General features: G+C 40.7%; 1 protein-coding gene across 1 annotated transcript; it reads left to right on the top strand.

Moving 5' to 3' along the window:
* The first annotated feature begins 18,042 nt into the window (after nt 1-18,042).
* On the top strand, nt 18,043-20,944 carry LOC307045778 (uncharacterized protein). The gene is made up of 2 exons (XM_079691727.1): nt 18,043-19,220; nt 19,378-20,944. Exons 1-2 carry the CDS (start codon nt 18,067-18,069, stop codon nt 20,504-20,506), a joined length of 2,283 nt encoding a protein of 760 aa, XP_079547853.1. The 5' UTR covers nt 18,043-18,066; the 3' UTR covers nt 20,507-20,944.
* Nucleotides 20,945-27,204: the final 6,260 nt, after the last annotated feature.

Below are 27,204 nucleotides of genomic sequence, written 5' to 3'. Positions count from 1 at the left end.
ATATAGAGTAATAAAACATGTTTAAGCTAATTTCTCCACAATGTTTGTAGCCATTTAGTACCCACACATGAAAGAATAAAAACAGAGATATAGTTGAACAGTAATCACGCAGCACATATATTTACTGCAATGAAAACACACACATTTGCCCTAAGCATGTGTAACGCACCCTCTTCTTTTATGAGGGAAACATTCCAGAGTCTTGGAGCTATCCCCAAATTAGGATGTCCCCTGCTTGCATCCCTCTCTAAACACAAAGACTTCACCTCAATATATTGGGGAGGGAAAATATACTTTGTGCCTTCAAATGTAACACACATGAATATATATAAGGTGACATTAAAATGAATATACCAGATTTAACTTTCCTGCCATAACACGTTACTTTAATACTTCAAATAATTCAAATAATCCTTCAGTACGCAGTACCGGCACTTCTGATTTTTACCCATGTGGTACCGGCACTTCTTACTGAGTACCGGCAAGGTGCCGGTACTCAGTAAAATGCCGGTACTCAGCCGCCGGCAATATACGTATATATTGTAAACGCAACGCAGCGCAAATGTGGGTCTGACTCTGCCTCACAGAGGGTGACTGGCTGTCTACATGACGTGGCCTGCCGACATTGCCACTTTCATACAGATCATACTAATGCCCTCGATTGGTCTCTGTGTGTTATTCAAGCTCGGAGGGTGTGTGTTGGTGTATGTGTGGCGCGAGCGAGCGAGAAAGCGCGCGCACCGGTTACGTGTATTGTTGTTAGCATCTGGTGCTAGCTAGCTGCGCTAACAGATATAAGGAGCTTTTTCAACAACAAGGTGGAGGGAGAGCCCTTTGCTGTCAGACTGAGAGGCTGATAACTACAGCTCTGGTGAGGTAAATTACTCTCTGAGTCTTTAGATAGTTAACTTAGTTTAAGTTATCTCAGTGGGTCTCAAACGGTTCGGTCACCATTTATGTAAACACATATTTCCATTTCAGGGGGTAGTGATTAGTAAAATATGCATGAATAATACAAACAAAATGTTAACTAGGTGAAAAAAGGTAAGATAAACTTGTTGAGAGCTAAAACTAGTCTTTGCTGTTGCCTCAAAGAGGAGCAGGGGGAGAGGAGGAAGACAGGAGAGGCCGATTCAGGAGCCCAGACACACTCACAACTATAAATGAACCAAAAACAAATAAATAAACAAGTTTCAATGTTTTTTCATATTGGATATTGTATGTTATTGGTTATGGCCATGTACTTATGATTTTATGATTATTTAAATGTACACATTTTTGTTTCATATGGGTGTAGTCTCTTTATTTCCCCCTCAAAATGCACCAGATTGATGCATTTAAGTCCAACATTTAAAAAAAAATCTTACCGGGGGAGCATGCCCCCGGACCCCCCTATAGGATTTGAGGCCCAGCCCGACTGTTCCCAAATAGATTTGCAATTTTTTTTAAATAGTAACCCATCTCCATATGTTTCTTTTTGGGTAGTAGATTTAAACTAGAGGGCTATCACCTTGTGCAGCAACGCTATTGACAAATAAATCCAGCAAAATGGCACAAAAAACTGGTAGTGGCCTCAGGGACGAGGAGTCATTTAACCAGCCAGTAGGAGTCAAGCTTTACTTTCTTTTATATCCATAAAGAAAAAGTAAATCTGTTTACAGTTGTTTCATTATGTATGTTGAGAGGTATCCATATATCTCTTCATTTTGCTCTCAAATTGCACCAGATTGATGCATCTAACTTCAATATTTTAAAAAAATGTTCCCGGGGGAGCATGCCCCCGGACCCCCCTAGACTAGAGAGTGTCAGGTCCACTCCCCACTTATAAAAATAGCACTTTACCACTGCACCCCCTCTAATCTCAGATGCACCCTGAGTCATTTTGTTTAAGTACAGTGAGCCTTTCTAAAATATACAGTAAAGAGACAAACCCACCAGCATTATAGGATATACTATGACTTTGTGCGAAATACTTGTTGCTGATTTAAAGTACTGGCACCTTTTTTATTCCAATTCAAGCACTGATCACAGCAGCTCGGTTTCCATGGAAGCAGACAAGACGGCCACAATGGCCATGAATAGCATACGAGTGTGCAGAGCATCATGGTCAGAGCCCGCTCGCATGCACTATGATAGGAGCTGTTATGACTCACAGCAGGAGCAGAGATGAATCATGGCCAGTGACGTAAGGTAAAACGGTAAGAAGTCAGAATATCTGCTGGGAGGAATCGATCCACCTGACGAGCAAAGGTTCCTGGGTCCAGTGTTTTGGGTTTCACTTTAAGTAATTGAGTAGGATATGATGACTCACATGTTGTGTTTAATTACTTGAAGAACTGGCCTTAAAAATGTTGTATAACCAAGCTAATTCACTGTTTAAAAGTTGATTGGTCAAGGGGAAGGGGCTTAACATGTATAGGCTTTTGTCAACCCAACGGCCTGTATGGAGGAGTAGGGAGATGTGTGTGTTGGTGTATGTGTTAGGGTACATTCAAGGAACAGAAGGCCCATGGTTTGAAGAGTTGAGACTTCTGAATAAATAAAGTTAGGAAAGAACAGCATGGCGCTAGGCAGGGGAAGGTGACTAGCTAGAAGAGTTGATGAGATGCTAGAAAACAGAAAATCAATGCAACAATGGGAGGGGCAAGTCTCAAAATAGCAAGAGATGTCAAAACATTGCGAGTGTTAGGGGAAGATGAAACAGCAGGTCAAGTAATGTTCGAGCTATTTCCTATCTATTAGTATATTCAATGATTAATAAGATACATCTTGTTGATGCTCCTGGATACATTGTCATGTAACAAGATGCCATTGGGTGTCTCTGGTCCTTGACATCAGACCCCTAGCCCAGCAATTAAGGCTGCATTCCCCCCTCCCCTTGGACCTCCTCTCAAGATCCAGAACCTTTTCAAGACTTTCTCTGCTGCCTCTCAAATGTTCTTGATGGCTTTTTTCCTCTTCACTCCAGTGACGCCCAGAGCACTAAAGGCTTTGTAGAGAGGTTGTCCACACACACTGTGTCTCCTTGGCCAAGCTTTTCAATTAACCTTCAATATTGTAAGACGTCAGTTCCAGCTTCCAGCAGCCTCTTTGTGTTATTGCTCTGGAAAGAATTTCCATCACACCGTCTCTTAGCAATCTTCAGACCCAATGAAACAGGCTTGAATTAGCGTGATGCAGACACAACAAGACAAAAGATATACATGGAATATTGATAAGATAGAGATGCCGTCACAATACAAATGCACCATTTTACCTAAGGCTATTCATAAACCAATCTGTTTTCCCTCTAAGGCCGACGACATTGTACTCTCCTCAAGGCTAGTACACAATTTACTATGACGCGTAACAGCTCATTTCCTCCCTATTCCGATCACCCACAACTGTCCTTCACTGGCACTCTCTCACACAAACACACTCTAAAGCTTTTGGCAAGCCAATTTAGCTTTTATTCATTTCTGGAGGATATACAAAAATCAATTCTTACTAGTAAGAATGCAAATTCTTGATATCAAAAATTCAATTCTTACGAGTAATAATGTTTATTTCTGATATCAAAAATGTAATTTTAGCCCGTTAGAATGCAAATTCTTGATATCAGAAATTCAATTGTAACTCACAGCAAAATCAAAAGTGTTATATTTTCAGTGTTGGAGTTGGGAATTTAAATATAGAATTGTTTCAACTAATTTTAAGTGTCATTTAACTCCAAGATAATTATTATTCAAAACGAGTTGGTGTTGAAAAAGGGAGTCAATTGCTGAATTCTCCAAACAACTCTAGAGTGTTGATTTAATTACAAAGCCAGTGTTACAATCTCTCTTTCTGTGGACCACTCACTGGCTGTTGCTCAGTTGGGTTTGGCTTTCACTGTGCGCAGTCGAGGCGGGAGACCAAGTCGGAGGAGCATACCACCACATTCTATTTGGAGGATAAACTGAAAAAATTGTAAGTAACTCAGTCAATGTTTCCAACCAGTAGCAGAGTGATTCTACAATTTTGGGTACATTCCATGTCCATTGATGTCCATTGATGATAATTATAATTATTCTAACAATTTTCTTCAAAAATATCATATTTTGCCTATTATTGGAAAGCATGTTATAATATCACACAACATGATGTGCATCCTATGCTTTATTTAGCTTGAAATATGTCATGATGTTCTTAAATTTTCAGTTTTTGCTATGTCCGTTTTTCAGTTGATAAGACACCCGTAAGACACCCACACTCTTGGTTTTCAAAATAATGAATAAAAACCATTAAAGTAAATCAAAAAAATTATTCATTTATTTCAAAAGTCTAAATACTAAAGAATAATAAAACAATTTAAATTGATTTCCTCCTTTAAATAATTTAAATATCTTAATATATGAATGTTCGCAAAAGTTCTGTCGATGTTACTAACAGTTCAGGGTTGCCAACTTTGGGTACCTGGCTGGAGTGAGATTTTTATATCATGGGTTTGATTACACATATGCGCAGTCGCGCACTACCGATGTAGCACTTCATTTCAGACTCCAGCTTACAGCTTCCTGCCTACGACCTGCCTAAAACCAGTATAGAGGAATGTTAAGCCCTCCCACTATTTTCCAAGAGGGCGTTGCCAGATTTTCAATTTCAGGTTTTAACCAGGAGATGGCGCTTCATTCACAAATACTGAAAGAAAAGTTTCATGGACTTTCAGTTGTGTTTTGAAGAGCATTTGAACACATCAATATGTTAGATACTATACTAAAGTATATCTAATCTTGTAATTCAATAACATATAGTCTTTATATATTAAATAATCGTAATAATAATTTAAATGTTTACATTACACTTCTTTATTTGTTGTGCTCATACTTTTACCTTTACAATCGTTTGCTTTAATCTGCAGTATATTTGTTGTATATTTTTGTGTTTGCTTCCCCCTGCTCCCTTTCGGACACATACTGTATGATTTATTATTATTATTATTAATATGAAGATATTATTAAGATAAGATGTCTTTATTGATTGAACATTTTAGTATTTTAGAATGTGATGTCCCACGGTAATTCAGAAGGCTCACAGGTCACATTCCGACCATTATTTAAAACAATAGGTGCTTTCACACCGTCTACAGTTTGATTTGTATAGAGGGAGCTCTGTGGCTGAATGGCCAGCGATTAGGTGTGACGCATTTATCATAGGTGATCAGAGCTAACTGCCTGCCGTCAGATTTCATTTAAAAAACAGATCTGATTTTAAGACTATTTCTGCGCTCATAAAGAATGATAAGAATAAATATAATGCGTATTGAACTAGTTTCATTAATTAGTGAGTTTATTTAACACTAGAACCACCAATCGGGTCAATTTGTGTGATGTGTGTTGTGTGTGTGCAATGTGACTTTTTTTCAATAAAATATTAAAGTCTCCCAGTCCGTGACTTTTCCTGAAAGTGTGTTATGTAGCACCCTATGTTGTTAAAAAATTGCATTCTAATAGCGGGATTTTACGGTTTTAGGTAGGCCTATACAAAAACCTCTGGCGGTGTTAAGGTAATTAGGTACAGTAGAAGCCCTTTTTTATCAGTAACGAATTTAGCAGTTGAACATAGAAGTCAACTAACTGAGGGTCACTTGCAATGACTGTGTTGTGTCTAACTTTAAGCTTGTCACATACAGTCTATGGTCACTCAGAGTAACCTACAGTTAATTTAGCTGCTGGAGAAGAAAGATCAGGGGGGAGGGGGGGAGAGAGCTGTGGTTGATGGGCCATTAGTTGTGTAAATACACAGCTGAGAGCTGCCGTTTCATTCAGACTGTTTAAAAAACGATAACAACGGACTATTTTTCAAGATCAAGATCCCTCCGCTACGCTTTGGGATCCTGATCGAGCTGACGAGGCTCCATTAAAATATAAATATTTTTAGTGAATTACTGAGTTTAGGCACGTTAATAACGTTTTAATGAAGTTGAATACAGTATATTCATATTTGTCAGTGATTTCATGTCATTTCATGTAGATCTGCAATAAACATAGTTTTGGGGTATGGGGGGGTCTGGGACCCGGAGTAATCTGCGGCCGTGAGCTGTTATGTGCCATCATGACACGCATGGTGTTCTTTTTTTATATATTATAATGAAGTGCGAGCTGTGTGCTCGAGTCTTCCTGCCTGTCGGCTCTGCTCATGGATGTATAATAAGGCTCTGCTGCTCCGAGATGATGGTCTAGCTTCAGCAGCTACATTACCTAAGGGTGCTTTCGTTAATATTAACTGCGTGTCTGGAGTCACTGTGGCACAGACTGGACCGCTGGTGAACAGCTGTTAGAACGGGCCGTTCAGGTGTTCAGAGCAGAGCTCCCTGTCGGAGCGGCAGAGCGTGATGTGAACTGAAAAGTGTTTCTGTGGCAATATTATTTAAGGAATCGTTGAGCTAGCTAGCTAGCATATATTGTCACTATCTGCTAACGTTAGCTTTAGCCTTCTATTTCTAATAGTTTTTTTCATTGGCTATAAACAGAGGTGGTATAAGTATACATATATATTAGGGCCGGGACTCGATTAAAAAAATGTATCTAATTAATTAGAGGCTTTTTAATTAATTAATCGAAATTAATCGCATTTTAATCACATAAATATTTGACCTGAGAATAGTGAGAAGCAATTTTTTTCACATGGATTTTAGTATACCATTGAATAATGACTGAATACATAAGCTTAAGCAACAAAACATTGTTTATTTTGTTCAAGGTGGTACTTAACCAAGACCAACAGAAAAGTGCAATTTTTGCCATAAAGTGTAGCAATAGCATATTTAGGAATATAGTACATTTCAGAGATTCAGGTAGCCTATAGATAGATAGACCTTCTGTAAACTATAACATTTTGTTTTTTAAGTAAAACACAATACTTTCAAGTACATTCAGAACATTGGAAACCCTGACTATTAGAAAACATCTCTCTGTTGCTTCAGAGGCCATAACAGACTTTGTTGATTTACCAACAGTTGATTTAAAAAATGTAATCAATTTCAGTCCAACTCTCTCAATAACCTTGGCCAAAACAATAAACAGTTCAACATAAAGTGCCAGTTGCACCAACAACGTAATAAATAGTTCAACATAAAGTGTACCATTTAAAATAAAATAAAAAAGTGCCAGTGATTGACCTCAATCCCTCCTATTCTTCCAATATCCTGATGAAAAATAAAATCTCTCTGTTGCATAGGCCACTGTTTGATCAACGCGAATTGGGTGTGGGTCCTTGTACTCCGAGTCGGGCTAACGTCCACGCTAGCTTCCACGCAAGCTGCTATATGTTTTGCATTGAGGTGATACTTGAGGCTTGATGTGCTGCGGTGATATGCAAATTCCTTTTTGCATAATTTGCAAACAACCGTGCTCTTATTGACGCTTCCATCCGTCCGTTTTTTAAAACAAAATGTCCCATCCACGGGGCCAACCAAAGTGGTCTCATCAGCTTCTTCGTTCATGTTTGACTATTGTTCACTGTGGTTTGTTGTTGTCTGAAGTCATGAACGTTAGTTGGTGCTCCAGTATAATCGGTACCCCTGAAACTCATCCAGCGAGAAACGTTCCGCGGTGCAAAAATAAGTGCGATTAAAATGCGTTAATGTTTTTTAACGCGTTAATTTTTGTTTAATTAATTAAACTTAATTAACACGTTAAAGTCCCGGCCCTAATATATATATATATATATATATATATATATATATATATATATATATATATTGTACTTGAGTAAAAGTAGAAGCACTCAGATCTTGTACTAGAATAAAAGTAGAAGTACTCAGATCTTGCACTTGAGTAAAAGTAGAAGCACTCAGGTCTTGTACTTGAGTAAAAGTAGAAGCACACAGATCTTCTAGAGTAAAAGTAGAAGTACTCAGATCTTGTTCTTGATTAAAAGTAGAAGTACTCAGGTCTTGTACTTGAGTAAAAGTAGAAGTACTCAGATCTTGTACTTGAGTAAAAGTAGAAGTACCAGAGTGTAGGAATACTCTGTTACAGTAAAAGTCCTGCATTCAAAATGTTCCTCAAGTGAAAGTAGAAAAGTATTCTCATCAAAATGTAGGGAAAGTAGCGACAGTAAAAGTAGTCATTGTGCAGATTGGTCCATTTCAGAATAATATATATTATATGTTTTATAATGATTGATCATGAAAGTGTTCTCAAAGCTGGTAAAGGTGCAGCTAGTTTGAATGACTTTGTATACTGCATGGTAGCTTGTGGATTTACTCCAGGTGGAACTAAAGTCTGATTTAACACTTGATTATATTTCACATCATTCATCCACATCTGTAAAGTAACTAAAGGTATTAAATACATGTAGGGGAGTAGAAGTACACCATGTACCTCTGAACTGTAGTGGGGTAGAAGAACAAAGTAACAAAACATTGAAATACTTAAATAAAGTACAAGTATCTCAAAATTGTGCCCAAGTATAGTACTTGTTGAGTTTATGAACTTAGTTACTTTACACCATGTGGCTATAAAGATAGAAAGACTTAAGCCTTGTACAGAGGCATGAAAATACATTTTCAAAATGCTCAACATTGCTGCCAAAATTATAAACTGACTGCTACAAAATTAAAATAAATGCTTTTATATATTTCTATTAGATGTGACTCTTTGGCGTTTCTGTTATTATTAAAACTGCTGCTATAGTTGTTCTGACTGCTAAAATCCTCTGTCATTCCGTGGGGTGGGGGAGCCGGGGGCTCGGATCCTTGTCACCTTTTTCACACCTGATGAGTTTGCATCCCTGTATGTTAAAAAGCCTCAGTCACCTTAATTCATGTAATAAAAACATCTCAGGTCAGTAACACTCAAAGCTAACGGTGCAATACCATGTTCAGCTATGTTACTATTTATAATGTTATTGTTGTTACATCAGAAGATGTACATATTGGAATGATTTCTTAACTTACAGTAGGCTATTTTTTACAATGTGTGTTGGAAGGATTTATTAAATTACTATGAATATTGTCATTGTTGAAAGTTTTTAGAGAAGGATGAACTATAAGCCTGAATGACATAACATTTTATACCTAAAAACATAAAAGCCACAATAAATAAATCACAATTATTCTAGTTATTTTTACCTCCCGTATTGCTTTCAACCCACCAGCTTTTATGGTGTTGTTACGTCACTAACTTTAAGCTTGTCACATACATTCTATAGTCACTCAGAGTAACCTACTGTTAATTTAGCTGCTGGAGAAGAAAGATCAGGGGGGGAGGGGGGAGAGAGCTGCCGTTTCATTCACACTGTTTAAAAAACGGTAACAACGGACTATTGTTTTCCCTTGAAAGAGGGCAGATCACGTACCAATCACGGCCCTCGCCTTTCAAACTGTCTGAAATTAATCGCTATATCTGTAAATGACTGCTATCGTGTCAGTAGCGGGACCTTAGCATATATATAGGATAGATATACAATATAAACAAATACACAATATTGGACACAGACTATAAAAGGCACAAAGTTTCATTCACTAATGAAAGTCAAACACATGTTTGTTTTCCAATGTTTTATTGTGTGCCTGTCGCGATAAGCAATTAATTGACTTATCGTACGATAAATAAAAATGAACTCGATAACTTTTCTGACCTCGATAAATTGCCATTTACATGAGGATGTGACTAGCAGTTTGAAAGGATGTACTTGAATTATTATTATATATCGTCATTATGTCAGTGGTCTAAAATGGTCATACAACGGTGCCGACAATATTATCATTTATCGCAATCATTTCCGGGAAAATGTATCCAACAAAATTAATTATCGTGAGAGGCCTATACATGAAACACACAGACACAAACAAATCTACAGACTTACTCCAAACTGCCAAATATATTAATTAACAGACAGGCTGTAAGGTTTCAGCGTTAGAGTTCTGTTAGTTTATTGTTTTGTGTTTATTCTTGTGGCCTTGCATTTTATTTTGATGTTGACTCTGTCCTCTCTTTTCAGGTGTCTACACTTCCTGTCGTTGTGTGTCACCTGCCAGCTTGATTGTGGTCTCCTGCTCATGACTGTTTTCACCTGTGCCCCATTAACCGTTGTGTGTATATGTAGCCCTGTTCTCCTTTTGTCGGTTCGTCTTGTCTCTATACCAAGTCCATGTCTGTAGTCCCTTGTGTAAACATTGAGCATACTAGTCGAACCTAGTGAACTATTGAGTATCCTAGTAGATCCTAGATACCTTTTTCTTTGTTAAGTCTTTTTGTACTATTAGTTGAACCTAGCAAACTTTTGAGTGTCCTAGTTGATCCTAAAACCTTTTTGTATATTAAAAGGTATTTTTTGAAATCAAGAAAGAATCGTGCATCTGAGTCTTTGTGAGTCCTTCGTGTCACAGGCCCACTTTATGCGCGGCATGTATCGGCCGGCCGGTGACGAAAGTATGTTACTTAACAAAAAACCCGATGCATTTAATGTTATTTTGGACCATTATTCATATAGTAATCACATTACCTGAGCCCTTGAGTTGCCTAGAGCAAAATAGTTACAGCATATATTTAGTGATTTGAATGTTAACAGATCATTGATGCAATAACATTTGGACCCAATTTGCCTGACTTGACACATACAACATGCGCGTAAGAAGCATCCTCAATGTGGGTGAGACAATTTAGCAGGGGCTGTGGGAAGGTGGTGGACCTAACCTCCTCTAGGGGGGTCCGGGGTATGCTCCCCCAGGAAGATTTTTTTTTAAATGTTGAAGTTAAATGCATCAATCTGGTGCACTTTGAGAGCAAAATTAGGGACAAAATCTATGGATACATCTCTCAACACCCATACAGATTTACTTTTTCTTTCAACATTTATTTGAACAGCAAGTGGAGGCAAAAGTGACTGCACCCAAAACAATAAACCTGCTCGCTAACTAGCCTAAACTCAGTAACAGAATGTGGACAACATGCTCTTCTCCACAGCCGCGCGACCACTGAGTTAGAGGTCACTTCCCCTTTTTCTATCCTACGTGTACAAGAACTCCCCCTGAACCCCGTTTCCCTGCCAACCCCCCCTATGCAAGCCCGTCCCTCTGAACCCAGGGCTCGCTAAAATACTGTATATACTGTATACACAAACTATACAAAAACACCTTTATGCTTTGGAGCTTGTTTATCCATCTGTAAGCAACTGCCAGCTAGGTATCTCAGTCACTCACTCCTGATCGTTCACTGCGCAGTGACAGCTGTTACGGGCCTGACGTGTGAAAGTGAAACTATCTGATAGATAGAACATAGGTAGCCTATCAAAACGGCCCAGCCCAGTGGGGTGTGGGCCAGGGAGTGGCCGGAACACTTAGAAATGTGTGCCGGTAGGATTTAGGCAAAATAAAACAAGCCCTCCGGCCAACGCACAGCGCCGGCACACCGGGAAAACTCCCGGTATTCCCAATGGCGAGTCCGCCCCTGCATTGAGAGTGAAAACGTGTGTCACACGCAAGCGGCAAACTCTGGGGAAGAGCCGGGATGCCAATACGGAAGTGCCACACACTGCAGTTCATTTAGTGGCCAGTAGGAGCAGTCTGCCAAAGGGAGCAATGTCCATAGATCCCATGTTAAAATGCCCAACTTTACAGCAGAAATAAACATGTTTACATCGTGGTTCAAAAAACCATATTCTCTGTATAGTTAGATCCCCCCTTCATGAATATGGATTGGGGGGGTGAATTTTTTCTCAACTCATCTGTTTAATTAATATTAAGCCTTAAGACCGGATGTGAGAGGACGCTGGCGTCGTTTGCTTCTCTGTCTGGATCTTTTTACTCTTTTCTACTCTTTCCTCAACATTTCTTGGCAGCTTTTTGGCCGACCAGTCCGGTTAAGATCTATGTCAATCTTACACTGCCTGGATCACTGAGATGTGGGAAAGTGTCCGTGTTTTCCTACCTGAAAACACCGGCTCCGTTTCGCCGCTCCACCTGCTCTCCTTCTGATCCTCCCGGCTTCACCTGCCTAGCTCCTCCAACGCTGCGTCCACCCCATTCCCGGACTTCTCAAAACGTGTCCTGCCTTTGGCTGGCCTGGACCTCTCTTCCGTGAACTACTGTACCTGGAACTAGCTGCCTACACCTCTGCAGTCATCAAGCTGCAGGATACCCGCTAGCTGCTAATGCAAGCGGCTGCCCGGCTCACCTGTCCACTCAACGCTCCGTCTCTCCTGCCTGGCATGGCATTGAGGTACTCCGCTGCAAGACTTCTACAACTCAACAACCATTCCACACCGTTATGCATCTCTGTCATCAAAAACCACAAACTTCTAAAACGAACCAGATACATCCATAGAGGCTCCGGTCGCGAGTTTGTTTACTTTCACACAGGTCACTCCATCCCCGTACTCTGGTCAGCTGAGCGCACACCCACCTTTCGACTACGTCATCACAACAATACAGACGAGCGCGCCCCCTGTCTGCAAGCCCTGGCAATGACACCTGAGTCAATCCTCACCACACAAAGCAATATGAAGCTCACTCTGTTTAATACCCGGTCCCTCAACAATAAAAGCCACATTCTCAACGAATTCATTCTGGACAATAAACTGGACTTTCTCTGTCTGACAGAAACCTGGCAACAACCTCTGGATTATCTCTCACTCAACCTCACTATACCCAATGGATACTCATACATAAATAAGCCACGCTCGGAGGGCCGAGGTGGTGGAATTGCCGTAATACACCGACAGGACATTAAAACCAACCTCATCCCCATCTCATCTGCTCCTTCATTTGAACACCTGGCTTTTAAACTCTCTGGTCACACACAGTCAGTCCTGTCAGTTGTCTACCGCCCTCCCAAACCAAACCCATCATTCCTCTCTGATTTATCTGAATTTCTGACCCAGCTCTGTTCTTTCTCCACCTCAGTCCTCCTACTTGGTGATTTGAAACATCCACATGGACTCCACCGACTCTACAATAACTACAGACTTCACGGACATGCTTAACTGCTTCAACCTCATTCAACATGTCAACTTTCCGACCCATAACCGTGGCCACATTCTGGACCTTGTTTGCTCGACTGGACTAAACCTTCACCATCTGCCTGGCTCAGACCTCATCCTCTCCGACCACTTAGCCATCACCATGACCATCAACATTCCCACCCCACCACCAAAGCAAAAACGCAAAATCAACTTCCGTAAATTAAGCTGTGTCTCAGCTACCTCGCTCTCATCCTCCCTCTCTGAAAAAATATCGTCCACTCCCTTTGTGGACCTCCATAGCCCCTCTGATCTCATTGACTACTACAACAACATTCTGTCCTCTTGCCTTGACCAACTTGCACCCATAAAAACCAAAACAGTTTCCTTCACCCAATCTGCTCCCTGGTTTACCCCTGAACTCCGTCTGATGAAAACCCGTGCCCGGCAACTTGAAAGACTCCACAATAAAACAGGTCTCACAATTAATTCTCAAACCTACAAAGACCACCTACAGCAATATAAAGATGCCCTCTTCCATGCCCGCACCACTTACTACTCTCAGTTAATCCACTCTGGCTCCGGAAACCCCAAAACACTCTTCTCCACAATAAACAAACTCCTCAGCCCCCTGGACACCACCACTCAGTCATTCACAGTAGGCAAATGCAACTCTTTTCTCACATTTTTTCCAAGCAAAATAGACAACATTTACAGCAGCTTAACCACTACCACACCAGCTCTCCCTCAAGCCACCTGCCCCCCCTTATCCTGCCAACCCCTGTCCCAGTTCTCCCATGTCTCCCCTACTGACCTCTCTGATCTCCTCACAGGAATGAAAACTGCCACCTGCACCCTGGACCCCATCCCCTCCAGCTTTGTTAAGGCCTGCCTTCCTACTCTCTCTTCACTCAACACTACAGCAATCAACTCCTCCCTGTCTTCTGGCACCGTCCCACCGTCCCTCAAAATAGCTGCTATCACCCCTATTCTGAAAAACCCCAGACTAAACCGTGACAACCCTAATAACTTCAGACCAATCTCGAACCTACCCTTTCTGTCAAAAGTTCTGGAATGTGCTGTAGCGTCACAACTTAGGCATCATCTCTCTGCTAATAACCTCTATGAAACTTTTCAATCCGGATTCCGCTCAAACCACAGTACCGAAACCGCACTCCTCAAAATTACAAATGACCTTCTCCTCTCCTCCGATGCTGGTAACCTCAACATCCTCATCCTCCTTGACCTCAGCGCTGCCTTCGACACCATCAATCACTCCATCCTCCTCACCCGTCTTGAAACCACCTTCAACATCACCGGCACTGCCCTCTCTTGGTTCACTTCATACCTCTCTGACAGAAACCAGTTCATCTACATCAATAACTGCAAATCCCCCACCGCTCCTCTCCCCCAAGGTGTCCCTCAGGGCTCAGTTCTCGGCCCCCTCCTCTTCATCCACTACCTGCTTCCCCTTGGTCACATAATCCGCCGTCATGGACTTCAATTCCACTGCTTTGCCGACGACATCCAGCTTCTTCTCTACACAAAGTCCATCTCCACTGCTACCCACTCCATCCTGACAAACTGCATCACTGAAATAAAATCCTGGCTCCAACTTAACTTCCTGAAACTCAACTGCGATAAATCTGAAATAATAAACATTGGACAAAAAAAGCTCACCACACCTATCCATAACTTCACCCTCAACATAGACGGCTTCCCAGTTCAAACCTCTCCTCACATCCGGAACCTAGGCATCATATTTGACCAAACCCTCTCCTACAACAGATACATCAAACAGATCACAAAGACAGCCTTCTTCCACCTCAAAAACATCGCCCGTCTACGTCCATCCCTCTCTCCCACTGCTGCCGAAACCCTCATCCACGCCTTCATCACCTCCCGTCTGGACTATTGCAACAGCCTCCTCTATGGTTCACCTGCAAAAATCCTCAACAAACTTCAATATATCCAGAACTCCGCCGCCCGTCTACTCATCCACACCCAAATCCGTGAACACATTACACCTGTCCTCATCAAGCTCCACTGGCTCCCCATCCCCCAGAGAATTCAGTACAAGATCCTCCTGATGACATACAAAGCCCTCCATAACCTGGCCCCATCCTACCTGACTGACCTCCTCCACAGACACACTCCCACTCGCTCCCTCCGCTCTGCCACTGCCAACCTCCTGTCCCTCCCCACCCGGACCAACCTCAAGTCTTGGGGCGACAGAGCATTCTCCGTTGCTGCACCCACCCTCTGGAACTCACTACCCCAATCCATCAGAGATTCTTCCTCCCTCACAGCATTCAAAACATCACTCAAAACCCACCTGTTCAACACTGCATTCAACCACTGACCACCCCCCTCCCCCCCTATTTTCTGTTTTGTTTATCTCTTTTTGTATTTCTTTGTCTTTTTTTTGTTGTCTTTTCTTAATTCTCTGTCAAAGCGTCTTGGAGTTTCATGAAAAGCGCTATAAAAGTCCCATGTATTATTATTATTATTATTATTATTATTAAAGTTATGCATATATTAGGGCGTGGTCACATTGAGTGACAGCTCTGTCAAGTGACTGCTGCTAGCTTCTTGTCTCTCTGCTAGCTGCTCCGTGAAGCTAGCTACAGGGACTCTGCCTGGTCAGTTCATCCAGGGAACACAACCTGAAGCCGGCCGTATTTGTTAAAACAGACGGTGCATGCATGCGGTTTTGCGGTAATAGTCCGGCAGCCAAAGTGGATTATTTGGCCTAGCCTCGTTTTGACTGTTAAAGTTTTTTTTATTGCTGATTATTAATCATTTATATGTATATAATGATATCCAGGTGGGTGTGGAGTTCTCACCTTTGGGGAAATTGAGAAAATCGAGAAAATCCAAGATGGCCGCCACCGAACGCTTAAAATCCAGATGTGTTAATATCTCCATGATTATAGAAGGGACAATAATGACCAATATGTCGTTTTATATGTTTTCAGATACAAGGAATCAGATGAAACCATTATTGTAATGATAGTTCTTTGTCTCTTTGCAGAAGTGATGGATGAACAATGCATATTCAAGTCGAAATACGGAGACCAATGTGATGACAGGCAGCCATGTTCTAAAAGTGCCGGATCGTCCCGGATAATCTCAATCATACAAGCAAGCCAGACGTACAAAGACAGTTTGTTCACTGAGCTGGAAACTCAGTTCAGCACCGATCCAGACCTGAGTGTGTTCTATCACAAAAATTGTGTTTCACGGTACACATCAAAAACTAATTTGGCAAAATATTTGAAAGCTGACACTGATGAAGAAGCCGGACCGTCTACAAAACGCCTTCGCCGTTCGTCAAGCGTCTTTGACTTTATGCACCACTGTCTGTATTGCGGGCAGCTATGTGAACTAAACAAGAATGAACGACATCCAGAACGATGGCGACCTGCGTACCTCTGTCGTTCTACTCATTCGGAGCATAGTGGAGAGCCATATAAGGTGTATTTACTTGAGAAATGCGATTCCAGGGCAGACAGTTGGGCCAATGATGTCAGGCATCGAGTGCAAGGTGCGTTGAGTGACTTGCATGCAGTGGAGGCACGCTATCACAGAGATTGTATGAGTCGCTTTTTCACCAACAAATATCTATCACAACATGATCACCTTGAACAAGCAACTGGAGCGATCATTGACATAGGCCTGGATCATACTTTGAAGGAGCTGAAAGCTGACAAACATCGGATATGGAACTCACTCGAATTATTCCATGAATACTCAAGCAACTCTGGCAGGACACTTAGTAGGCGAAGACTTCTCGAAGAGCTGCGGCAGCATTTTGGCAGTGAACTTCTTGTCCTATCCGCCCCAGGCTTTGCAAGCATAGTCACATTCACAGAAAATACTGCCAAAACGCTCAAACTAGTGAAAGATGATGAAGAGGATGACATCTCACGAAGTATTGCCAAAGTCAGCAAACAAGTTGTGCGAGAATGCAAGGCCGTGGAGCACGATAAGTCTTCATACAACAAACACATTGATAAACATATAGCCAGCCAGTCGGTTTCAGACACTTTGCAAGATCTGCTGACAGCTATTTCTCCCAAATTGGAAACATCATTGCCAGCTCTGCTGATTGGAAACATCATTACAAGCATCGTAACTAATCGAGCAACAGATCTTCAAGTAGCACTGGGCATATTGATGCGCGACTCCAAGGAATTACTGACTCATATGTATGACTATCGTGTTACATGCAGCTACGATGAAATCCAGCGTTTCAAGAAGTCCGCTGCACTTGCGGTAGCACATGATCTCACTGAGCAAGGAATATCTGATGCACAGCAAGGCTTGGTGCAGGTGGTGTCCGATAATTTCGACACAGATATTTCGACCCCCAATGGCAAGGCATCCACACATTCTCTAGCCATGATTATCATGCAACCATCAACACATTATGAAGACGTACAAGGACCTGACACCATCAGGCGAATCAAAAAGGAAGAAGTGTGCCAACCAATACCAGACGACAACGACTCATTTGTTGTATACTATGGGCAAAAGAAACCAGAGATGCCCAGCATACCTACTGCTTCACTTTCATCAGAACTCCAAGTGATGATGGATGTATCACGGAAAAGAGCAGCCGAGAATGACTTTGCATTTTTCAATGATGTCGTTACACGGGTAGGCTGCCCAGAGTTCAATGGTTACAACACCCGGTTGTGTCGAGAGCAAGGTCACACCCTCAAGCCAAAAACCAACATTGTATATCTACCTCTGATAGACATGCCGCCAGCATATCCGTCAACAATGATGGCAGCAATGAAGAAAGCACAGCAACTATCGCATAAAGTCGGACAAGAGTATGTGGTGTTCACAGCCGACTTGCAACTCTATCGCATAGCTTTACATGTCCAATGGGAAAATCCGATTCAACTTGGAAATATCCACCTTCGTCTTGGTGGAATGCACTTATTAATGAGTTATTGTGGTTCCATTGGCACCCTTATGGCTGACACAGGCATTGTTGAAATACTTAGCCCTGTGTTTGGTGGCGTTCTGAAGATGCTGAGTGGCAAAAAATTCCCACAAAATGTTAGAGCTCTCAGAATGCTAGTTGAGGAACTACTTTGGTCCATCTTCACCAATCACCAACTAGAATGCATGGCTGATCTTACCGACATCTTGGACGACCTCGCTTCTCAGAGTAGAACAACAAAGCTTTGGGTGGAGTGTCTCATCAAACCCATGTTTCTCGTTCTCCAGTTCATCCGTGCTGAGAGGGAGGCTGATTGGCCGTTGCATCTAGCAACTGTCAAAGATATGATTCCGCTGTTTTTCGCTGCAGGCCATGTACACTATGCTCGGTATGCATTGTACTATCTACGATCAATGCATGGCCTTCCCAAGAACGTTTCCGATCAATTCATGAAGGGACAGCATACAATGCACCATAACTCTGGGCTTTTCAATGGCATTTGGAGCGATATGGCCATTGAAACAACCTTTATGCGGTACGGCAAAGGGAAAAGTGGAATCGTCGGAATAACACTCAAACCAGAAACCCTCAAGACATGGGCGTATAGCTTGCACACATGTCACAGTGTGATTCGTGACTTGAGCGAAATGAGAGAACGAGATCACTCACAGAGCCAAACTCAGCATAAGGAAGAAACACCAGGAAGAATCAAGGGTGATCTTAAAGACAGACAAGCTCTGCGTGACAAACTTGAACTATGTACAGATCCACTCGATCCCAAGCATCCCAAAGGCTTACTGAATATTGTTACCGGACAAATTTTGACCCACCAATCAATCAATGTGGACACTGCAGCAGCAATAGGTCATACCCAGATGCAGTCGTTTGAGGAGAGCTGGCCTGCAGGATTCCATGCCACCATACCCAAACTAGTTACCACCATGTCATTGTCTCGTAAACACATTAAAGTAGGAGACACGAACGTGTTTGACACAGAGGTCATATATGCACGGGCCATGGGCTTGCAACGTAGTTCACGGGATCTAGACACAGACACACTCATGTGTCATGAACTGGCGCCTGTTCCAACAGCTATGTTCGATCAGCAAGGAAACATGAGAGATGCTAAAACAAAATCAAACCTTAAAAACGCCCTAAAGGTAGACGTATCACGAAGGCTCGCAGAACAGGATGTGCACACAACATTCCTCGATGGATGTGCTATCCTTTGGGTAGTGCCATGGCCAACATCTGGAACTGTACAAGACTACCTCGACCTGTTCCGAAAGTATCTGCGCACACACTTGACGACCAGTGATGTCTATCTAGTCTTTGACAGGTAGGCAATGTATTAAATACATATTGCTTTAGAGTCTAGCATAACACTAGCTATATTGATCAAAATTCACAACATCAGTACACATACATGTATGTTTGCAGTTATGAAATATTCGCATTGACCCGATGTTAATGATTCGATTGTATTGATATTTCAGATACATTGAGGGTAGTACGAAGGAGTCGACACGCCGCGGACGCGACAAAGGAGCCAGTAGAACCTACACGCTGCGTTGCACAGCCCGACTACCACCACAAAAAGTTGTGCTCACCGTCACTTCCAATAAAGCGCAATTAATTGACCTGATTGTCGAGGACATAGTATCGCACAAAATAGACTTCCAAACTCATAAACTGGTTGTCACTGGCAGTGATCCGGTGCCACTTGAGATCGAAGGTGGACAAATGAACAAACGGCCAGACATGACCACTACACAGGAGGAGGGTGATACCCTGATCATACAACAGGTATCACGTGTGCAGACTGGCACTGTCCTGGTAGTTGCAGATGACACAGACATCTTTGTTCTCTTGTTGCACTTCTGCCACCTGGGCAAGATAACCTCGCATGTTCTGATGGTTTCCCCAATCCATGGCCGAACTGTTTTGGATGTCAACGCCGCAGTGGAAAAACACAAGAGCATCATCCCTGATTTACTGGCTGCTCACGGTCTAACAGGCTGTGACACAGTCGCGTCTTACTTCGGTATCGGCAAGGCAGTTGCACTCAAGGCTCTAAGAACCGGCAAATATAAACTTGATTTGGTGGGCAACATGGAATCAGAGGTTACAGATGTAATAGACCAATCAACAAAGTTCATGTTGGCATGTTACGGTCAGCCCAATTGCAAGTCTCTCACAGAAGCACGACAAAAAGCATGGTCCTCAAAGATTGGTAGAAGCAAAGCCACAGCTCCAAAACTCTGCTCACTTCCACCGACTGCCGAGGCATTTAAAGCAAATGTAGCCAGAACGCATCTTCAAGTTGGTGTTTGGCGACGTTCTCTGGAAGCCTGCCCAGCAGCAATTGACCCCACTGCTCATGGATGGTCACGCGACGTCGCATCCGGAGCACTTGTACCAACTATGGTGCCTGTTAACACCCCGCTTGTCCCACCAGAGCTGCTATCTCTCATCAAGTGCACATGCCACAGCCAAAATCCATGCAGTACACAACGGTGTAGTTGCAAAAAAGCAAGTATGGCGTGTACTGAGTTCTGTTCTTGCCAGGGTGGAGGTACTTGCCAGAATGATCACCAAGATGTTGTGGACGATGCAGACGACTGAAACCCAACAATCGTAACATACTAAACTTGTTATTATGTCTGTATCATATGTTCTATAATATATATATGTTACTATGTCTACCCGCACTTGTATTACATGCATAAATGTATATGTTTGAAATATATTGTAGCAGTTAAACATAAAGGTTACATAACTATGCATGTATTAATGATTGGATGGGACCGTTTGTGTCTCATTTTTATGTGAAGACGAACTGCAAAATATATAGATGTATATCACAGAAACTGCTATTTTGAATTATATGTGCCAGATGCATGTCGACTACTTGCCGAATTATATGCCATTCAGAACATCAAATATTATATTCAATTTTTGTCGCATATTGCAAAAAACAAGTTTTATGTTGTTTGTATCATTACAATGATGGTTTCATCTGATTCCTTGTATCTGAAAACATATAAAACGACATATTGGTCATTATTGTCCCTTCTATAGTCATGGAGATATTAACAAATCTGGATTTTAAGCGTTCGGTGGCGGCCATCTTGGATTTTCTCAATTATCTCAATTTCCCCAAAGGTGAGAACTCCACACCCAATTGGGTATCATTATATACATATAAGTGATTAATAATCAGCAATAAAAAAAACTTTAACAACCAAAACGAGGTTAGGGCCTTGGCTGCCAGACTATAAGTGAAATTCGAGTACTCTATTTATGTGTTAATGATTTTAATCAGCTACGTAATGAATGTTAAGGCTTGGGTTAGCGTGTAAACGAGTGGTAGCTACATCGGTACTAACGATGCTAATAGTAGCCTCCAAGTTAAATGTGGGGTAGGTAATTTTGGAGAAACCAGCTCAAGTGCGCTAGAATTTGAAAAAACACAGCCGGAACAAATCTGCCACTTCCTTACAGAGCCCCTCCTCCAACACACACGAACGCGCACATGACCAATGAGGGCACGAGATAAGTTTGTGCACAGATGGAAGGCTGACAGGCAGGTAGGCCATCCAGTTACTTTAGCCGGGCCGGCTAGAATTATTGGTCGTACTTTTTACAGTACTACGGCTTCCACAGAAGACATTTTTTTATGGATTTTTTGTCAAAGCACTTAAGATATTCATTGCTATCGGGATGTTAAGAGCATTCCATGGAATATAACAAAAAGTGTATCTCGAGCCGGTTTCTCAAACTTACCTAACCCACCTTTAAAATCATAGACTATACATATAAAGGTTAAAGAAAATAGACAAGTGTTAAGCGTTAAGTGGGATAATACTGTACAACAAACGGCTTCTGTTTGAGGTTGATAAAATAAGGTCATCCTTGTAACTTAGAGAGATATTTTATTATGTAGGTAGGAACTGTATCCATCGCTAAGGTTAATTTAAATTGGCTATGCTCAAGTATGTAGACAAGCTAACGTCGAAGTAGTGTATGTGAAATCGACCTCACAATAAGATGTGTGTATATTACAAATAATAATGTCATATTTCAAGATGATTAGTTAGATATTACAATATGGTTGGTTAAGCTGGAGTTCATTATTGAGCTTATACGTTAACGTCACAGTCATCTGAAGAACGAACCCAAACCTTGTTGTTTTTATTAATTGTATTACCAAATGGGTATCAAATAAACAGTAAGCATTGGTAACACAACTTCCAAAGTTACAGTAAAATAAAAAGGACCCTGACTCGAACAATACACAATCCAACATGTTCAACAGAAGAGAATCAGTTACATTGTTTGTGTGTACACATGGTACTTTACATATATATCTGTTTGTTTAAGGTTTACAGGTGATGCAGACAGGCTGGACCAGAGAGTGAGAGACAGAACTGGACTCCTCACAACAGTGAACTTCAGCACAGGTACAAATACTATTTTTTTCATACAGTACAAAGAATCAAGAAAGATATTGGTTTAAATAAATGAATTATTGACTTGAATACACTGATATACATTCCATTAAACAATACTAAATACTAGATCACCTACACATCAGTTAAGTTGAGGTTTTTTTCCATGGAAAAAGTTACATTTAGATATTTAGCAATATGACTATGTCAGCTTTCTAATTTAATGTATTGAAGGAAAAAATATTTAACACATAGTGAGAACTGCTACTATTTATCTCTCAATATTGTCTGAAAAAACGTTGTAAAAGTTATTCTTTCTGTGAGACAACAGAGCAAGCTTCTACAGTTGCACTACGTTTTGATAAAAGTTAAATATTGTTTTGATAATAACATATATTTCAATGTTGATGAACTTCTTACTGTTCATTCATAATCTGATTTTCTTTGTAGCTCACTGTTGAAATAAAAAAAAACCATTACAATTACAAAATAATTATATCTACAGCCCCTAAACACACAAACACACCGCTTTCGTAAATAACACACTTGTTCTACAATAATATTTTTTATGTTTCCTGTCATTTTTGTTAGGAAAGGACATGCCTGAAAGACACAACATTTTCTCCCCTTCTCTGAGGGTCAAGAAGAACATCCAAGGGGAACATTAAAAGCTGATGTTATGAGATTTTAAGACCACTACAGGACATTCACTAAGAAACTACTTTTATTGTAAAAACACAGTCAGCTGATCGAATGCACCTATTTCTACATCTATGTCTATGTCTTTATTAGGATCCCCATTAGCACTAGCATGAGCATTGGCTTTTCTTCCTGGGGTCCTCACACACTCAAAACATACATAAACATACATACAACAAAATTAAAACAAAAAAATGCAATTTACAGTGCTGTATGAAGTGAAAACTAAAATGGTCATCCAATTATCGCCATCCTAAGGCCAAACAAAAGTAAATACAAATAAGTGTACATAATAATATATGCATACATAGCCACAGGCACAGTTCAAATTTACTTTATAATAGTTAAATATTTTGTAAGCAACCTTTTGAAATGTACTTGAGAATTTTCCTGAATGATGTGAACAGGTAAAGAGTTCCAGCTGATCATGGCTCTGTACATGACTGTTTTCTGTCCCATATTTGATTTAGATTTTTTACAAACCTTCCTTCTATTGTATGTCGTGTTTGATAGTTATGTTGTGCATATTGCGCTATAAACCTTTGTGATAATATATCTGGTGAGTGAGTCACTGTAATATTTCTGACAAAATGTAATAAAATATAAGTTGACCTCTTTCTAACAGCTAACCATTTCAGTGTCTCCAGCATTTCAGTGACTCTGGTTCTGTCGGAGCACTGCAGTGCACATCGTGCTGCCTTATTTTGTGCTACTTGTAGTTTGCTTAAATCTTTTTCAGCAGCACTAGACCATATAACCAAACAATAATCAAGCTGCGACAGAACCAAAGCATCCAAAACTTGTCTACTGACATCCATAGGCAAATATTTTACAATTATTTTTACAAGTGACACACCCCTTCCCATTTTACATACAACATTATCAATTTTTTTAGACCAAGATAATTTATGATCCAGGGTTATACCTGGCAATTTTGTCTCCTTGACCTGTTCATTTTCAATATGGTTTAAATGTAGTTGCAATTTTGGTTCACCTTTGAACTGATGATTTGATCCTATTAATAACGATTTAGTTTTTCCCGCATTAAGTACCAACTTATTATTTATGACCCACTCTGATATCAGTAGTAGATCTTTATTCATAACATTTGTCAACTCTCTTGTAGTTGATGCTGCATAATATATTGTTGAGTCATCTGCATACATTACAATTTTAGCTTTTTCTAACACTAATGGTATGTCATTTGTAAAAAATAGAAAATAAAAGTGGTCCGAAACAACTACCCTGAGGTACTCCACAAGTGACTGTTTTCATCTTTGAGAGACTTCCATTCAAAAAACCCAGTTTGACTTCATTTTGTCAGGTAACTTTCTAACCACCTCAGCGTTTCAAAATTAAAACCATATTGTTCCAGCTTTTATAACAACAAAGAATGGTCAATGACATCAAAAGCAGAACTAAAATCAGGTAGTACTGCACCCACTAACTTCCTATTATCTAGTTCGCTTTTCCAGTCATCTGTCATTTGAGTTGAAGCGGTGCATGTGGAATGGCCAGGTCTGTAAACATGTTGATACACAGTATTAAGTTTGTTACCTTCAAAGTATTTTTGTATTTGATTGAAAATGATTCTCTCCATTATCTTTGCTAATGCTGGTAATAAACTTATTGGACGGCTATTTGTACCAGAAAATGTTCCAGCTGGACTTTTTGCAAGTGGAATAATTTTTGCTATTTTCCATGCCTGTGGGCAAATACATTTATCAATACTCAAATGTATAATATGTCAGATAGGCTCTGCAACAAAATTAGCAACATATCTAAGAAATGTACCAACTAAATTATCCACTCCTGGTGGTTTATCATTACATTTACCTAGTAGACATTCAACATCTGTAATTGTCACTTTTTCTATTTTAAATGTACACTTCTTATTTTTCATAATTAAATCCTTTATTAGAAATGTGGAGTTACTATTTATAGTTTGATTCATATTTCTACTCAAATGTTTTACTTTATTGAGAAAATAATCATTCAGATGATTAGGAATTTGTACTGGTTTTGTCAAAAATGTCCCATCCACCTCAAGATATGCTGAGGTGGATTTCGGCTTACGGCCCATCATGCCATTCACTAAACTCCACAGTTTTTTCTTGTCATCCTTTATCTCTTTAATTTTATTTCCATAATACAACTGTTTTTTATTTGTATTTAATACTGTAACATAATTCCTTAACCTTCTATAAATGTGCCCATCTGACTCATAACTTGATGAGACAGCTACATTTTTTGCATCATCTCTTTGTTTCATTAGATCCCTTAAAGAGCCTGTGACACGAGTTTTCCCCATCATCCAAACCCATCAATTTGAGTAAATATCGTCCCCTTGAAAACCGTTACTGAACTGATTTTGGATATTTGTACTTTGATAACCATAAATCTGCCCTTCAATGTTGACCATTTTCTGGATCTTCTCGCGGATTCTTCAAGTCCCGCCAAATTATGTGTGATGTCCTTGCGGGCATAGCGCTCCAGCTGCACCGTTCAGGATCCCAGCATCTGCATGTAAACGCACGATGGCGCACACAGCAGCAAGCTCAGACAGCGATGACAGTTTAATTTTGAACGTGTCTGAGATCTCATATGAGGCTGAAGGATCGGTTTATTTTGTATCTGTTACAGTGCTTGAATTGGAATAAAAAAGGTGCCAGTACTCTAAATCAGCAACTGTTTCAAGTCAATTTATTTAAACAGCCCAAAAACAAGTATTTGGCTCAACGTCATATAGTATATCCTATAATGCTGGTGTGTTTGTCTCTTTACTTAATATTTTAGAAAGGCTCACTGTACTTAACCAAATGACTCAGGGTGCATCTGAGATTAGAAGGGGGGGAAGTGGTAAAGTGCTATTTTTATAAGTGGGGAGTGGACCAGTCACCCTCTAGGGGGGTCCGGGGGCATGCTCCCCCGGGAAGATTTTTTTTTAAATATTGAAGTTACAGTAGATGCATCAATCTGGTGCATTTTGAGGGGGAAATAAAGAGACCATATTTGTTGTCATGCGTCAATCAGGGCCGGACTGGGACAATAAGTCAGGCCGGGAATTATACACCCAGCCAGGCCACTACCTGTTTTTTGTGCCATTTTGCTGGATTTATTTGTCAATATTTACAGCGTTGCTGCCCATAGTGATAGCCCTCTAGTTTAAATCTACTACCCAAAAATAAACATATGGAGATGGGTTACTATTTAAAGAAAATTGCAAATCTATTTAGGAACCTGTCAATGTGAACATATTTTAAGTGGGGTTGGACCTCAAATCCTCCCGGGGGGTCCGGGGGTATGCTCCCCCGGTAAGATTTTTTTTAAATGTTGGACTTAAAGGTGGGGTAGGTACGTTTCAGAAACCGGCTCGAGATACACTTTTTGTTATATTCCATGGAATACTCTTAACATCCCGATAGCAATGAATATCTTAAGTGCTTTGACAAAAAATCCATAAAAAGATGTCATCTGTGGAAGCCGTAATACTGTAAAAACTACAACCAATCCGTTTAGCCGGGAAACGGATTGGATTGCCGCCCTGTCTGTCAGCCTTCCATCTCGTGCACGCACAAATGTATCTCGAGCCCTCATTGGGTGTGCCGTTATTGGGCGTGCATTGCAGCAGTACTTCAATGACTCGCAAGCAACAGGCGGCCACTTTCACCATGGCAGAGTTAGGTTCAACATCGTCTACTGCTCGCAAAAGAAAAAATGTAAAGGAGCAAATTAAGAACAAAAAGAAAGTGGAAACTAGGAGAAGTCAAACCAGAGTTACTTTGGCTGTGTAGTATTGCTAACCTGTGTTTAGCTTTGTCTGATATGTAACGTTACGGCAGCCTGCTCTCGCGGAGGAGGTGCTCTGTAAGGAAGTCTGAAGGAAGGGGCAGATTCTTTTTTCGTACTTTCAAATTTTAGTGCACTCGAGCCGGTTTCTGAAACTTACCTACCCCACCTTTAAATGCATCAATCTGGTGCACTTTGAGGGGGAAATAAAGAGAGACTACACCCATATGAAACAGAACTGTATATATTTAAATAATCATAAAATCATAAGTAGCTACATGGCCAAAACCAATAACATACCATATCCAATATGAAAAAACATTGAAACTTCTTTAATTATTTGTTTTTGGTTCATTTATAGTGTGTCTGTGCTCCTGAATCAGC

This window comes from Notothenia rossii (genome assembly GCF_949606895.1).
Source record: "Notothenia rossii genome assembly, chromosome: 7".
Taxonomy (NCBI): Eukaryota; Metazoa; Chordata; class Actinopteri; order Perciformes; family Nototheniidae; genus Notothenia; species Notothenia rossii.
Note: the sequence above shows the minus strand (reverse complement) of the source record. Positions and strands in the feature narration are given on the sequence as shown.